Genomic DNA, 12,356 nt, shown 5'->3' on the forward strand with positions numbered 1-12,356 from the left:
ATGGTGGGGGAGGGGCCCTGGCATCGCCTGCCCCAAACAGGAAGCGCTGCATGAGCTTCAAAGGACTGGCAGGGCCAAGGGGCTGAGTGGTGGAGCCAGTGCCAGGACTGGCGGCTGCCTGAAGAGCTGCCTGCCAGCCTCGGGATGCCCAGCCTAGTGGTGGGGGCAGGGCTGCGGTGGCCAGGGCAGCTGGGGCTTAGGCAAAAAATGCCATGCACCCTCAGGACAGCAGCCTCTGGTTTGGAAGCAGATTGGGGAATGGGAGCTTGCACCCTGCGCTGTTTCCCATTTCAGTTGCCACTTGCCACTGTGAGGGGGACTGCAGGTTCTCTCCCAGACCAGTCTGGCCCTCCAGCAAGCAACCATGAGGGGCAGGGCTGGCACCAAGCCTGCAGCCCACTCCCTGCCTCCTGATCCCAGCTGCTCTGCTCAGGGCCTTTTCCTCTCCACTTCCTGTTCACACAAGGGGGGGCGGGAAGTGGAGGGAGGAAGTTGGGGGAGGCGTGTAGGGGGGACCCATTGAATAAAAGGAATTAACCGTTTCCCTCCTCTGACCTCTGGGAATTTCCGCCTGTGAAAGTGTCTCGAAGAATCAGAGCTGCGGGAGTGGAGAGGAGGTGTGCCCCCTTTAGGCCCCCTCCCCCCACCCGGTGGTGGTGGGGCCAGATAACTCCCTCTGGGCTCCTAACCTTTTGTTTCCCTGGCGCCAGGGGGGCAGCGTCAAGGGCAGCCTGCAGACTGGTGGCCTCAGAGACCCCTCCCAACCAATGAGGTTGGTGCCAGGCCCCAGCCAGCGACCCGAGCCTTGGGAGGAGGGGCAGGAACCCGAGAATCGGTGGTCTTGGGAGGAATGAGCTCACACCCAGGATGGCCAAGCTGAGCCCCGCATCTCTGTGACAGGATTGGTGCCCTTGGCTGGTCTGCCTAGGGAACAGGAGGAGAAGGACAGGATGGCGAGGCCAGGGACTGCAGACGGGCCCACCCTCCGCTGGCCACTCCCCCAGAAGCTCTGGTAGGGAGCGGCGGGTTTGGAATGCCAGTAGACAGCGCCTCCTAGTGCCGAAGGCCGACCGATCCGAGCGGCCCCCAGGGCCCTCTCAAGGGCGGGCCTCAGGAAGCACCTGCTCTCCAGGACCAGTGGCCGCCCTGCATCTCCCCCAGGTGGCTTCCTTGTTTACAGGCCTCCTGCCCTAGTCCCAGCGTCACTGCCTGGGGCCACTCCTCCTATTTCCAGTGACCGCTCCAGGAGCAGCTCATTCATCTTGGCCCCTGCCCACACAGCTGCTCCCCCCGGTGCCCCGCCCCCCCACCGCTTTTGGCCCTCCCTCAGGCTTAGGGCCAAAGCTCTGAGGACCTTCTCTGCGCTCCATTCCAGGCCTTGCTTGATTTCCAGGGATCTAAAAGCTGTGGCTTCCCGTTGCCTTGACTCACCGGAACCCCTTCTGTTCGTGCCAGAGAAGCCTGGGGCCTTTTCCCAGGAAAGAGGAAAAAGCCGAAGACCAGATGGGCTCACTTAGAAGACAGAAGGGGCAGGAGCATCCCAGGCTGCTTTAGCCACGCCCTCTGGGAGTAGGGAGCAATAGGGCAATGTTTGTTTAACATGTATTAGGCACCCATCATGTACAAAGAAATTCCAAGCTGTTTTAGCTAAGTAAGCAACTGACCACACCAGTAGCAGATCAAGGTTTTATACTCAGTGTTCACTGATGGTGGGGAAAAGGGAATCCCCTGAGTCCTCCTTTAGTAACATCTAGCTGTGAGGGAGCCTCAGGCTACATGGGGAAAGGAGCAGCAGCCCCTCAAACCTTCCTGGAACAGTACAAAGAGAAGAGGATTAGGATGCTTGCTACCTCCCCCCACCTCAATTTACTCTCCTCTATTTGCTCCAACTCTTGCTTCTGGGGAAAGTTGGGGAGCCTGGGACTCATCAAATGGGCAGCTTTCACCCATCTCAGTTGGCAGAGACTATGAAGAGATCCTACTCTAGAGGTTAGGGAACTCAGGAGGGTGATTCAACCAGGACTGCAGGAGATAAAACTCCTGGGAGAGGATTAGGCTGGAGAAGAGAAGGGGACATTTGCCAGTCAGGTGAGCTTGATTCCAGCATGCTTATAGAACACATTATCTTGTTCCAATACAGCCCAGCGGCTAGATCACACCCACAGAGTCTTAGCAGTGCACTATGAACACCTGTCCACTGAGCAAAGGGTGCTGAGCTGCTATCACTGGAAGGCCCTGCTCTAGGATTCCCTAAGATTTAGCCTCCAGCTCCAACTAAGAAGTATAATCTTGGGGAAGGAGCATGTCACAGGAGCAAGGTGAGGAGCAAGCCAAATGCCATGGATAGTGGCAGTAGCAAAGTCAAACAGCAAAGGCAGGGATCCAAGCTGGCAGAGGTAAGTAAAATTTTGCATGTGTAGGGTAGTGGAGGAAAGAACAAGAGGTTTAGGATTATGGTTAGTCAGTGCAGATTTCCAGAAAATTCTTGGGGCCACCAGGGAGGGAACAGATGAGGATACCAATGACTTGAGAAACCAATGCTCCAAGTTGATTGAATTGGATGGGTTCTGTGGTCAGTAGCACCACCTGCTGGCCACAGGGAACTGTGATTTAAGATGATGGGCTATAATCCTCAACTGAGTCAAAGTACAGAGGGAGACAAGGAAGAAAGCAGAATCTGACAAGATCATCCTGTCTTCAACTCCAGAAGAAAGACCATGTGCCTTGGCTTGAAGGTCTGAGGGCCCTGGCAGCCTCCTCGTAGCATTCCAGTCCCTCCTGGAAATCACTCACACCCCACTAAGCCCAACATCACAAAGCCATCAACTCCAGTGCCATCAATGCAGTGCAGACAGTTTAATGCTCTCTACCCATGGTCATCTCCTACTGTCCTCCATGAGGTCCCCAGCTCCAGGGCACCCCTCACACTGGAGGTCTAGAGTGTGCATCATAGTGCCACCATTAGTGTCACCTTCCCCGCCAGTGCTTAGGACTTAGAGGGCTGTCTTTTCACTTCTGGTACACCTAGGCACAGACAGAGAGGAGGCTTCCTTTGAGGGAGAAAAGTTGGCGGTTCAGAGGCCACAACACAAAGAAAGAAGGGTACTCACAATCCAAAATGTGAACAGGGTGGGGAGTGACAAGGACAAAGGAGCTATTAGAGAGGGGTGGGAGTGGATCTAGTTTCTGACCTTTCCAGTGGACAGCCTGAGTAACAGTAGTTCTAAGGTGGGTCGAAGCACAGCAGGTAGCTGGCAGAATGCCCTCACCCTTGACCCCTCAGGGTGACAGTTCTACTCCCACTCCCCAACACAACCATAAGATGACTGAGCCCAGACCAGTGCTGACGTTCCCAAGAGGGCCAAGTAGCGGCTCCCCATGCCTGCCCATTCTTCACAGGACACCCTTCTACAGCCAGCTGAGGTGCTCCTCCTCATAGCGCTGGGGGTCAATGAAGGGCCGGTCAATAGAGCGGATCATCAGCTCCCCACAGTACACACACTCAGCAGCCACCAGTTCATCTAGATCAGCTTTGAGCTGCTCTCTGCTGGGGCCTCCTGCTGCAGCCCCACCCTCAGCTTCCTTGGCTCGGGCAGAGCCCTTGGCTGGGGGAGGTGCAGCCCCCAGCTTTCGCTGCAGCTCCTCAAGCCGGGCCTGCTTATAGGCAGGCAGGCCAGGCCGCACGGCCTGCAGCAGGCAGTCAGCGTGGAACATGTGGCCACACAGGAAAAGGTAAAAAGGGCGGTTGAGCAGAGGGAAATCACAAGTGGCACATTTGTCCTGGGGCTCCACAGTGCCATAGCGGCTCCGCAGCTCCTGCAGGTCTCTCCGAATGCGCTGGGCACTGGCTGTGGCCTCTTCCATCTCTCGCTGCAGCTCCTGGATGTGGTGGTTATAGGCCTTAAGTGAGCTACAGATCGCCTCCTTGAAGTGGTCGATGGTGACAAAATCAGGAAAGAAGGGTAGTATATCCTCAATCTTGAGTAGGGGGCAGCTGGCCAGGCAAGCCATGGCTGTCTGCACATCCTCCTCTTCCTGCACCACATGCCGAGCAATCTTCAGCCACAGCTTCTTTCGTAGTTCCTCATCCTCCTCAGGCAAGTCTGCACACTGCTTAGCCAGGTCCACGTCCACCTGTGAGGAAACCCTCAGTGTTACAGTCAAGCCCCCTCCTCACCCAGGACAGACACTATGGGAGAGACAGATGCCTAGGGAGACCCTGCGGGAGTAATGACCTGTCCCTGTCACAGCTATGAAAAAGTTACTTATGGTGGTAGGGCTTCAATTTCAGAGAATTTAAAAATCACCTAGAGAATGTATTAAAAATACTGATTTGGTGGTGCATGTCCTTCATCCCAGTGGCTTGGGAGGCTAAAGCAGGAGGGCTGTGGGTTCAAAGTCAGTCTCAGCAACTTAGCCAGGCTGTAAGCAACCTAGTGAGATCCTGTCACAAAATGAAAAATAAAAAGATGGCTGGGGATATGGCTCAGTGTGGTTAAGTGCCCCTGGGTTCAATCCCTGGTACCCTGGGAGGGGGAAAAAAAAAAGAAAAAACCTGATTTTTGAACACTATCCTCATTCTAATTCAGTAAAGCCTGGGTTCAACCCAGGAATTTACATGTTAAATAGTACTTCATGTGATCCTAAGGCAAGTTACAATTCATAGTTCGAGAACTGTAACTCAGCCACCTCTCCTTTTGCTCACATGTATGTGCCAGGCACTGTTCTGAGTACTTTTCTCTGCAGTTCCATGCAGTACTAATCAACCTTATGAGATAAAAGAACTCTTAATGTTACTCCCACATTATGGCTGAATAATCTAAGGCACAGAAAGGTTCAGAAACTAGCCCAAGGTCACAGAGTTTAGTAAATGGCAGAGCTCTATAGAGTCCATGTCCTTAGATTCTACAGTATAGCACCTCTCTGCCAGGGAAGCCAGCACCCTCTAGCCTTGTTCTCTGCCAACCCTTCACCCTCTGAACCTACTGCTCTCCAGGTCCCTCTCCTAGCTGGGGTCATGACTTACCTGCAAGGCTAGGTCCACGGCTTCCTCATATAGCTCCAGCACCTTGTAGACGTGGACACAAGCACGGTGATGGCCGTGCTCAGCACAGAGCCTCAATGCATACTTGAGATCATAATGCACACGGTGTGGGCTGGCCCCAGCCTGCTCCAGGTAGGCCAGCAGTGAGGCTGGCTGGCCGCGGGCGTACAGCGACAGCAGGTAGTTGTGAATGGCCTGCTCGGTCTCCCCGAGCACATTTACACAGAACTCCATGTAGCGGATGGCCTGGCTCACCTGCTGGGCCTCACCACCCTGGCTATAGTTCACCAGAGCAGGGATGAGCTGCCGGGCATCCAGACGGTTGCCCAGCTCAATCCAGGCGTCTACCAGCTGGCGTGGGATGTGCCGAATGAGGATGGGCGAGAACTTGTAGAAGAGCTGGGGGTCACGGTGGCGGGAAAGCACAGCCAAAGCCTCCTCATAGGCCTCATGCTGGCAGTGATACGCCACCACCCGTTCATAGTCCTGCATGATCACTGCAAAGTATACCATATGCTCTGTGTCCCCATGACTGGCAAGCAACTCATGGATAGAGGCCCGGCTGGCAAACAGCCACTCCTTGTGGCGAGGGTTGATGAGGAAGGCTCGGAAACGCTCCCGTGTTTCTCTGTAGAGGTTCAGAGCCTCGGGGTCACCCTGCAGAGCCCCAAGCCGGCTCAGGTAGAGCTCTGTCAGCCAAGTGGTCAGCAGTGTGGCCTGGGTACGCTCAGCTGGCTTCAAACTGGCCAATTTTCGCTGCAGGAACTCAGCCAGAGCCTCTTCCTGTCGGGCCTCTAAGAACTTAAGGGCAATCTCTTCAAAGTAGCTCTGGGTCAGGGCATAACAGCGGGCACTCTCCAGATAGCGACGCTGGCGAAAGCAGAAGTCAGCCTCACGGGCCAGGACTGTATCCAGGCAGTCAGGCCTATCTCGGCAATACTCCTTGGCCAGATCAAAGCGGTTCATGTCCAGGTAGGTGCGCCAGACATCCCGAGCTTCACGTTGCACATGGTAGCGGAAAACAGCTCGCTCAGTGTAGGCCCAGAGCTGGCCCGTGGAGGAGTCTTTCACCATGTGCTTGAGTGGCCCAAACTTCTCCAGGAAGTGGTCCCGCAGTACCACCTGCCCAGTCAGCGTGCACACTGCTTCCACCCGGTCGGCCAGCAGCAGCAGGAAGTGGAACTGAGTCAAGACAATGGCTAAGGGTGGGCTGGCCCCAGGACCTACTCCCTCTGGGTATTCCCAGACTCGCTCCTCACTCAGCAGGGAGTCAGGCCGGCCACAGTCCAATGAGCCATACAACACGCCATCCCCCATCATCCAGGCAAAAGCCCGGGGTGCAGAGCGAAGCTTGGGGGTATAGAAGGCCAACTCACTGTAGCCCAGGTTGCTGGGAAACTCACGGAATGGGGGTGGGTGATCCGTGTAGGCAGCAAAAAGCCCTGAGAAGCCCTGGGCCTCAGCCCCCTCTGCTGCTCGGCCTATGAACTGGAAGAGGCGCTGCCGAGTGGTAGCAATAACAAAGCCACGCCCATCAGGGCCCCGCTCCGCCTCCAGCGAACACACAGGTGCTGGACCCCCTTCTTCATTTAGCACGTATAATGGACGGAAGTAGAGATCTGGGGCAGGGCCAAAAAGTCCACCTTCACTGGCTGAGAGCTCTGCTTCGAAGATCTGGCCTTGGGCAGTGCCAACCAGGATGGGTCCCGTGCTACTCTCAGTGCCCAGTGCTTTGTTCCAACCTACACTCTCCACCAGTTGCCCCTTCCAGCGTGCTAGTGGCCGTACTTTCTGTCCATTACGGTTCACATAGAGGACCTCAGTGCTGCTTAGAGCAATCAGCAGATGAGAGCCTGGAGAGGGCAGAATATGGCATCCTAGAGGCTGCTGCCATTTCTACCCTCAGCCCCCTCCTGGCCCCTTCCCTGCTCAGATCCCTCCCTCCCAGGCAGTGACTGGCCCACAGGTCCCTGTCAGATCTCCACCACCACTTACCAGTATGATCCAGGAACATCTTGTGAACTTTAGCATCATCCTTGCGCCCCAACTCTACATGGTTGGGTTCATTTGCTTTGCCCAAGTCAATGCTGTGGGGATAAGAGCCACGGTATCAATCTAGAGAAGGGCAGAGCCTCTTTTGGATGATAAATTCTTTACTAATCTGGTAAAAGTCAGTCATTCTTCCCTGAAATCTACATAAACACAAAAATTCTGAATACAATCCCAAGAGAACCCTGAAACATATATAGTGTCCTATTAAGAACACTCAGTTCTGAGAAACCCCCCACTTCATTCTGAGAAGTCACTAAGGAGAAGTCCTTCCCCTGTGCTCAAAAGATCTCCAGTGCATCTGGGAGGCTTATCCCAGATGGCAGGGGTAAGAAGAGAACAACAGAGTTGCTAGTGGTTACTGAGCACTTTCTATATACCAAGCACCATGCCAAGAGCCTAATCTAGTATTACCTCAATCTTCACAATAATCTTGATGGTATACACTTAAAATATATTTTTTTCTTATTAAATTCTTTCCAAATTATATGCTTATTCTCACTAAAGAATTAATATAAATATGTATAAAGAAAAAGGTAATGATTTCCTTTCCCAACCTAGAAAATCAATTCTAACATCTTTTTTCATGCTCATAACACAAATGGGGTGTTGTTGCTGTTATCAAAAAAGCCTTCATATTCCATGTATGTGTATTAATTTGTAACTTGCTTTTGTCAACTACTGATATTCCATGAACATTCCATTAGTCAACAGATGAAGCTGTTTTTTTAAAAATTATAATTACTAGAGTATATTAGTTGTACAAAATAATGGGTTTAATTGTGACAATTTCATACATGCGTATAACATATTTTGATCATATCTATACTCTTTGTTCTAATAACTGCATGACATTCCATTTTATGGCCAAACCATAATTTAATTGCCATTTCCCTGCTGATGGGCATTTGGCTTGGGTCCAGTTTTTTCTACCACAAATAATACCACAATTAATATCCTTGTATCAATACCCCTGCAAACTGGTACTTTTTTTCCTACAGTATATATTCCCCAAAGTGGGATGGCTGAATCAAAGTTAAAGTTACTTTATAACCTATCAGATTACTTTCCAAAAAAGATGGTGGTGGTAATTTACACCCTCACCAGAAATACACAAGAGTCCACGAGAGTTCATTTTACCATATGTGAAAAAAGATCTCTTGCTATTATTTTAATTGTATTTCTCAAGGGTTAAAAATATTCTTATATGATTATTGAAATTAAAAAAAATTTTAGTTGTTGATGGATATTTTATTTAATTAATTAATTCATTAATCTGCAATGTGAGAATCGAACCTAGTGCCTCAGGCATGCTAGGCAAGCATCTACCACTGAGCCACAACTCCAGCCCTGATTATTGAATATTTTAAAGTTCCTCTTTTGGGTACCACTTTTGGTATTCTTTGCCCTCCCTTTTTTACTGAATTGTAATTTTCATATTAATTTGTAAGGGTTTTTTAAGGAACAGGGATGTAACTCCATCATATGTGAAACAATTATTCTTTTTTTTGTCTTTTGTCTTGACCTGATTTATAGCTTATGTTTTATCATAAGAGCAATTTTATTTTTTGTGGGGAGTTACTGGGGATTGAACCCAGGGCACTCTACCACTAAGCTACCTTCTCAGTTCCTTTTATTTTGAAACAGGGTCTTGCTAAATTGCTATCTTGGCCTCAAATTTGCGATTCTATTTCTCTTGTAGCTGGGATTACAGGCATATACTACTGTTCCCAGCAATTATTATGTAGTCAAAGATAATTATCTAGATAGACAAATTTATCTATATATCTCTTTTTTCTTATAGCTTCTGAATTTTTTTTTTTTTTTTTTTTTTTTGTACCAGGGATTGAACTCAGCCACATCCCCAGCCCTTTTTTGTATTTTATTTAGTGACTGGGTCTCACTGAGGTGCTTAATGCCTTGCTAAATTGCTGAGGCTAGACTTGAACTTGTGATCCTCCTGCCTCAGCCTCCTGAGTCACTGGGATTATAGGTGTGTGCCACCATGCCTGGCTTCTGAATTCTTTTTTTCTTTTTATTTGGTACCAGGGATTGAACTCAGGAGCATTTAACCACTGAACTACATCCCCAGCCCTTTTTATTTTGAAACAGGGTCTTCCTAAGTTGCTAAGGTTGGCTTTGAACTTCCAATCCTCCTGCCTCAGTCTCCCAAGTCATTGGGATTACAGCACCTCACACTTCTGAATTTTTCTAGCTTGAGTAAAAATATCTCCCTTTAGCCCAAGAACAGACATTCATTAAATGTTCTTTTAATATTCTCATTATTTTTTATTTTTTGCGGTATGGGATTAAACTGAGAGACTTGTGCATGCTAGACCACTACACTACTAGACCACTGAACCACACCCTTTTGCCCACCCCTGTAGTGGGAATTGAACCCAGGAGTGCTCTACCATGCATGCATGGCATCCCCAGCCCTTCATTATTTATTTTTACATAATTACATATTTACATATTTTACATAATTATTCTACCTAGAATTCATTTTGTGAGACAGAGGCATCTGTTTATCCCAGATGGTTTTCTAGATAGATAAACAATTTTGGTGATACCTTTCTCATATATTATTGCCATTTCTAGTAGACATACTTCAGGACTCTATAGATAGTTCCAATGATTAGTGTAACCAACTTGTGAGCTGGGGCTATCTTTAACATGAAGGACCACGTTTAGAGAGATTAGGTGACTTGCTCAAGTCACTTATAACTGGAACTGGGCCCAGTGGGGCACAACTGTAATCCCAGCTATTTGAGAGGCTGAGGCAGAAAGATTGCAAGTTCGAAGTTGGGCTAGTCAATTTAGCAAGACCCTATCTCAAAATAAAAAGTAAAAAGGGGGGCGGGTAGGGATGTAACTCAATGATAAAGTACCCCTGGGTTCAATCCTTAGTACTGAAAAAAAAAAATTCCATAACTGTTAAGTGGCACAGCTGGGATCTGAAAACGTTTGTCTGATTCTTAACTACTATACTACATTGGTTCTCTTCAGGAACAAATAGAATATATTCTCAAAGTTCCAAATCCACTGTTTCCCTTGCCCAGAGTTAAAGAAAGGACCTAGCTAATAGTCTCTACTCCCTATTTCAAAACCTTTTGGGCTCTAGATTACCGGAGCAGTGAATCCTTGCCCAGGCTCATGCAGAGCTGATTGCAGGAGACCACAAGACTCGTGATACGCTCAGAAGGAGTAAAGTCAATGCGCTGCTTTGTGAAGATGGGCACTTCCTTCTCCAGTTGGGCATTCACATACCCTACAGGTGAGAAGTGAGGACTAGTTATGGAAGAGACAGAGGCAACAAAACAAAAAAACCCAAGAAACAACAGTGCTATGTAACACTTTCCCAACATGTTCCTACCCCCAGGACCTTGACAAATAGTTTGAGATCAAGTAGTTTGCTGTAAGGGTTTTGGGCTCTTCCCTGTGATGCTGTTATAGCAGGATGTACCCAGTTCCAGTGGTAATGGAAGGGGAGGAGGGTGAGTCTTGCAGGGAGCTGATTTGCGCTTTCTCTTTTAACAGTTTTGGCCCCACAATCCCACTTTAGCTTAATCCCAGCTCCGTTATCCATACTCCTTCCTGCACATGCAATAGTGAAAATTAGTGAGTTTTCAGAAGCCTGAAGAAGGCGGGAGCCCTGGGGAACAGCTTCAATCATTGGTGTTAACAAAACTGCAGCAGCTTTCTCGATAGACAATTACTCAAAAGGTTCCAGCACTCTGACAATTCTGCACTACTTTCTACAAAAAATTTCCCCTAAATCCAGCTCTAGCCAAGGCCGAGAGTATTTCATCACTATTTTTCCCAGATCAGTGACAAAATTCCCTTTAGGAATCATCCTTCCTACATTCCTCTTCCACAAATTTCATTACCTATTCCCTACCCGCAAGGGGTATGGTGGGAAAGCACAAAATCAGGTATCAGGAAAAGCCTGGATACCATTCTTGGTTCTCCCAACAGTTCAATTGCGGCCCTGTAAGCAAGTGTTTCCTTAACTGAGCCCCAGTTCCCTCTTTAGAAAGGATCCTGGTGGCAGGCCCTAGATCATGCGGTTGCTCTTGTGGCTCTTTAAAACTTCCACCATTCGCCAGCTGGAAGCCAAGAAAGCCTGAGGAAAATCAGGAGCCGCAAAATTCAAGTCCCAGAGGTGACCCTAAGCTTTTGGAGCCGTTCTCCCCGCTCATCCCCCAAAGGTGCCGAAATGGGATATCGGCGCCCCTCTTCTTACCCGAGTGGGGGATTGCCACGTTAGGGCAGCCGGGTTGCAAGACTGCGGAGCGCGACAGCGAGTCCTCGTACTCATCCAGGATGGATGCCATGGTGCTTGGCCTGAGTCCTTCGTCCGGGGCGCGGAGATCACGACTGGGCTCCCCCCAGGGATCCCCGTCGCCCCGACTGGAAGCTGCGACTCCCCAGCCTCTGACAGATCTTGGGAACCTGCCACCGCCGCCTCCTTTTTAAAGTCCTGAGGACCTTCTTCCTCTCGCCTTATAGTGGAAGAAGGTGGGGGAGTCCTTCCCCTTGAATCTGGAGCAAACTTGCATCCGACTCAGGCCCCAAGAGATCCCAAGCTCTCCTTAGCAGATCCCAACCAACCTCGCCCGGCAGCTCAGCTGACTCCCGCTCCCCTGGCGCGCGCCTATGGCGTAACTTCCGGGTTCTCAGAGCCCCGCGTTTGCGAGAGCAGGCTACCGCCGGGCCTCCATCCCCAGCGCCGCAGGGGCAGCGAGGGAGGGGTGCGGCCAGGGCGGGTGGGCCCTGGGTGGCTCCGGCGCTGCAGGCTAGTGAGCGTGTCCTGCCGGCGCAAGCCCCTCCCTCCAGGTCCTGCTGCAGTTCCGGATCTCGACACTAGGGGGAAGTCCCGTCTTTCTTAGCCCCTTTTCCTGATACGCCCCGCGCAGTCCAGTACCAGCATAGCGGTTTCACAGCTTTCAAGGCCAGGCTTCTTTTCAGATGATCTGCTCGGCCTCTCGAACAGCCCTCTGCCCTAGGTACCCTGGAGGACCTCCAGTTCCTTAGTCTAATCGTTCTTTCTCTCTACCATCACACGGCACAGGCAGAGCCGGGCAAGGTGGCGCTCGCCTGTGATATCAGTTATTGGGAGACTGAAGCAGGATAGCAAGTTCGAGGTCAGCCTTGGCACTTTTAAGCGGCAACTTATCTAGACCTTGTCTTGGTAGGGGTGGTGGACCAATAAATAGATCATAAATATTAGCAAAGTGATTGACTTATGCATAATGTCACT

General features: G+C 50.2%; 1 protein-coding gene across 1 annotated transcript; it reads right to left on the reverse strand.

Annotated features, from left to right (window-relative positions):
• Positions 1-1,679: 1,679 nt before the first annotated feature.
• Positions 1,680-11,836, reverse strand: Vps18 (VPS18 core subunit of CORVET and HOPS complexes). The gene is made up of 5 exons (XM_047542101.1): positions 11,340-11,836; positions 10,223-10,364; positions 7,040-7,131; positions 5,027-6,897; positions 1,680-4,134 (listed from the first exon to the last, which is right to left on the reverse strand). The coding sequence occupies exons 1-5, from the start codon at positions 11,428-11,430 to the stop codon at positions 3,409-3,411; spliced, it is 2,922 nt and encodes a 973-aa protein (XP_047398057.1). The 5' UTR covers positions 11,431-11,836; the 3' UTR covers positions 1,680-3,408.
• Positions 11,837-12,356: the final 520 nt, after the last annotated feature.

The sequence above is a fragment of the Sciurus carolinensis genome, chromosome 2 (assembly GCF_902686445.1).
Source record: "Sciurus carolinensis chromosome 2, mSciCar1.2, whole genome shotgun sequence".
Taxonomy (NCBI): domain Eukaryota; kingdom Metazoa; phylum Chordata; class Mammalia; order Rodentia; family Sciuridae; genus Sciurus; species Sciurus carolinensis.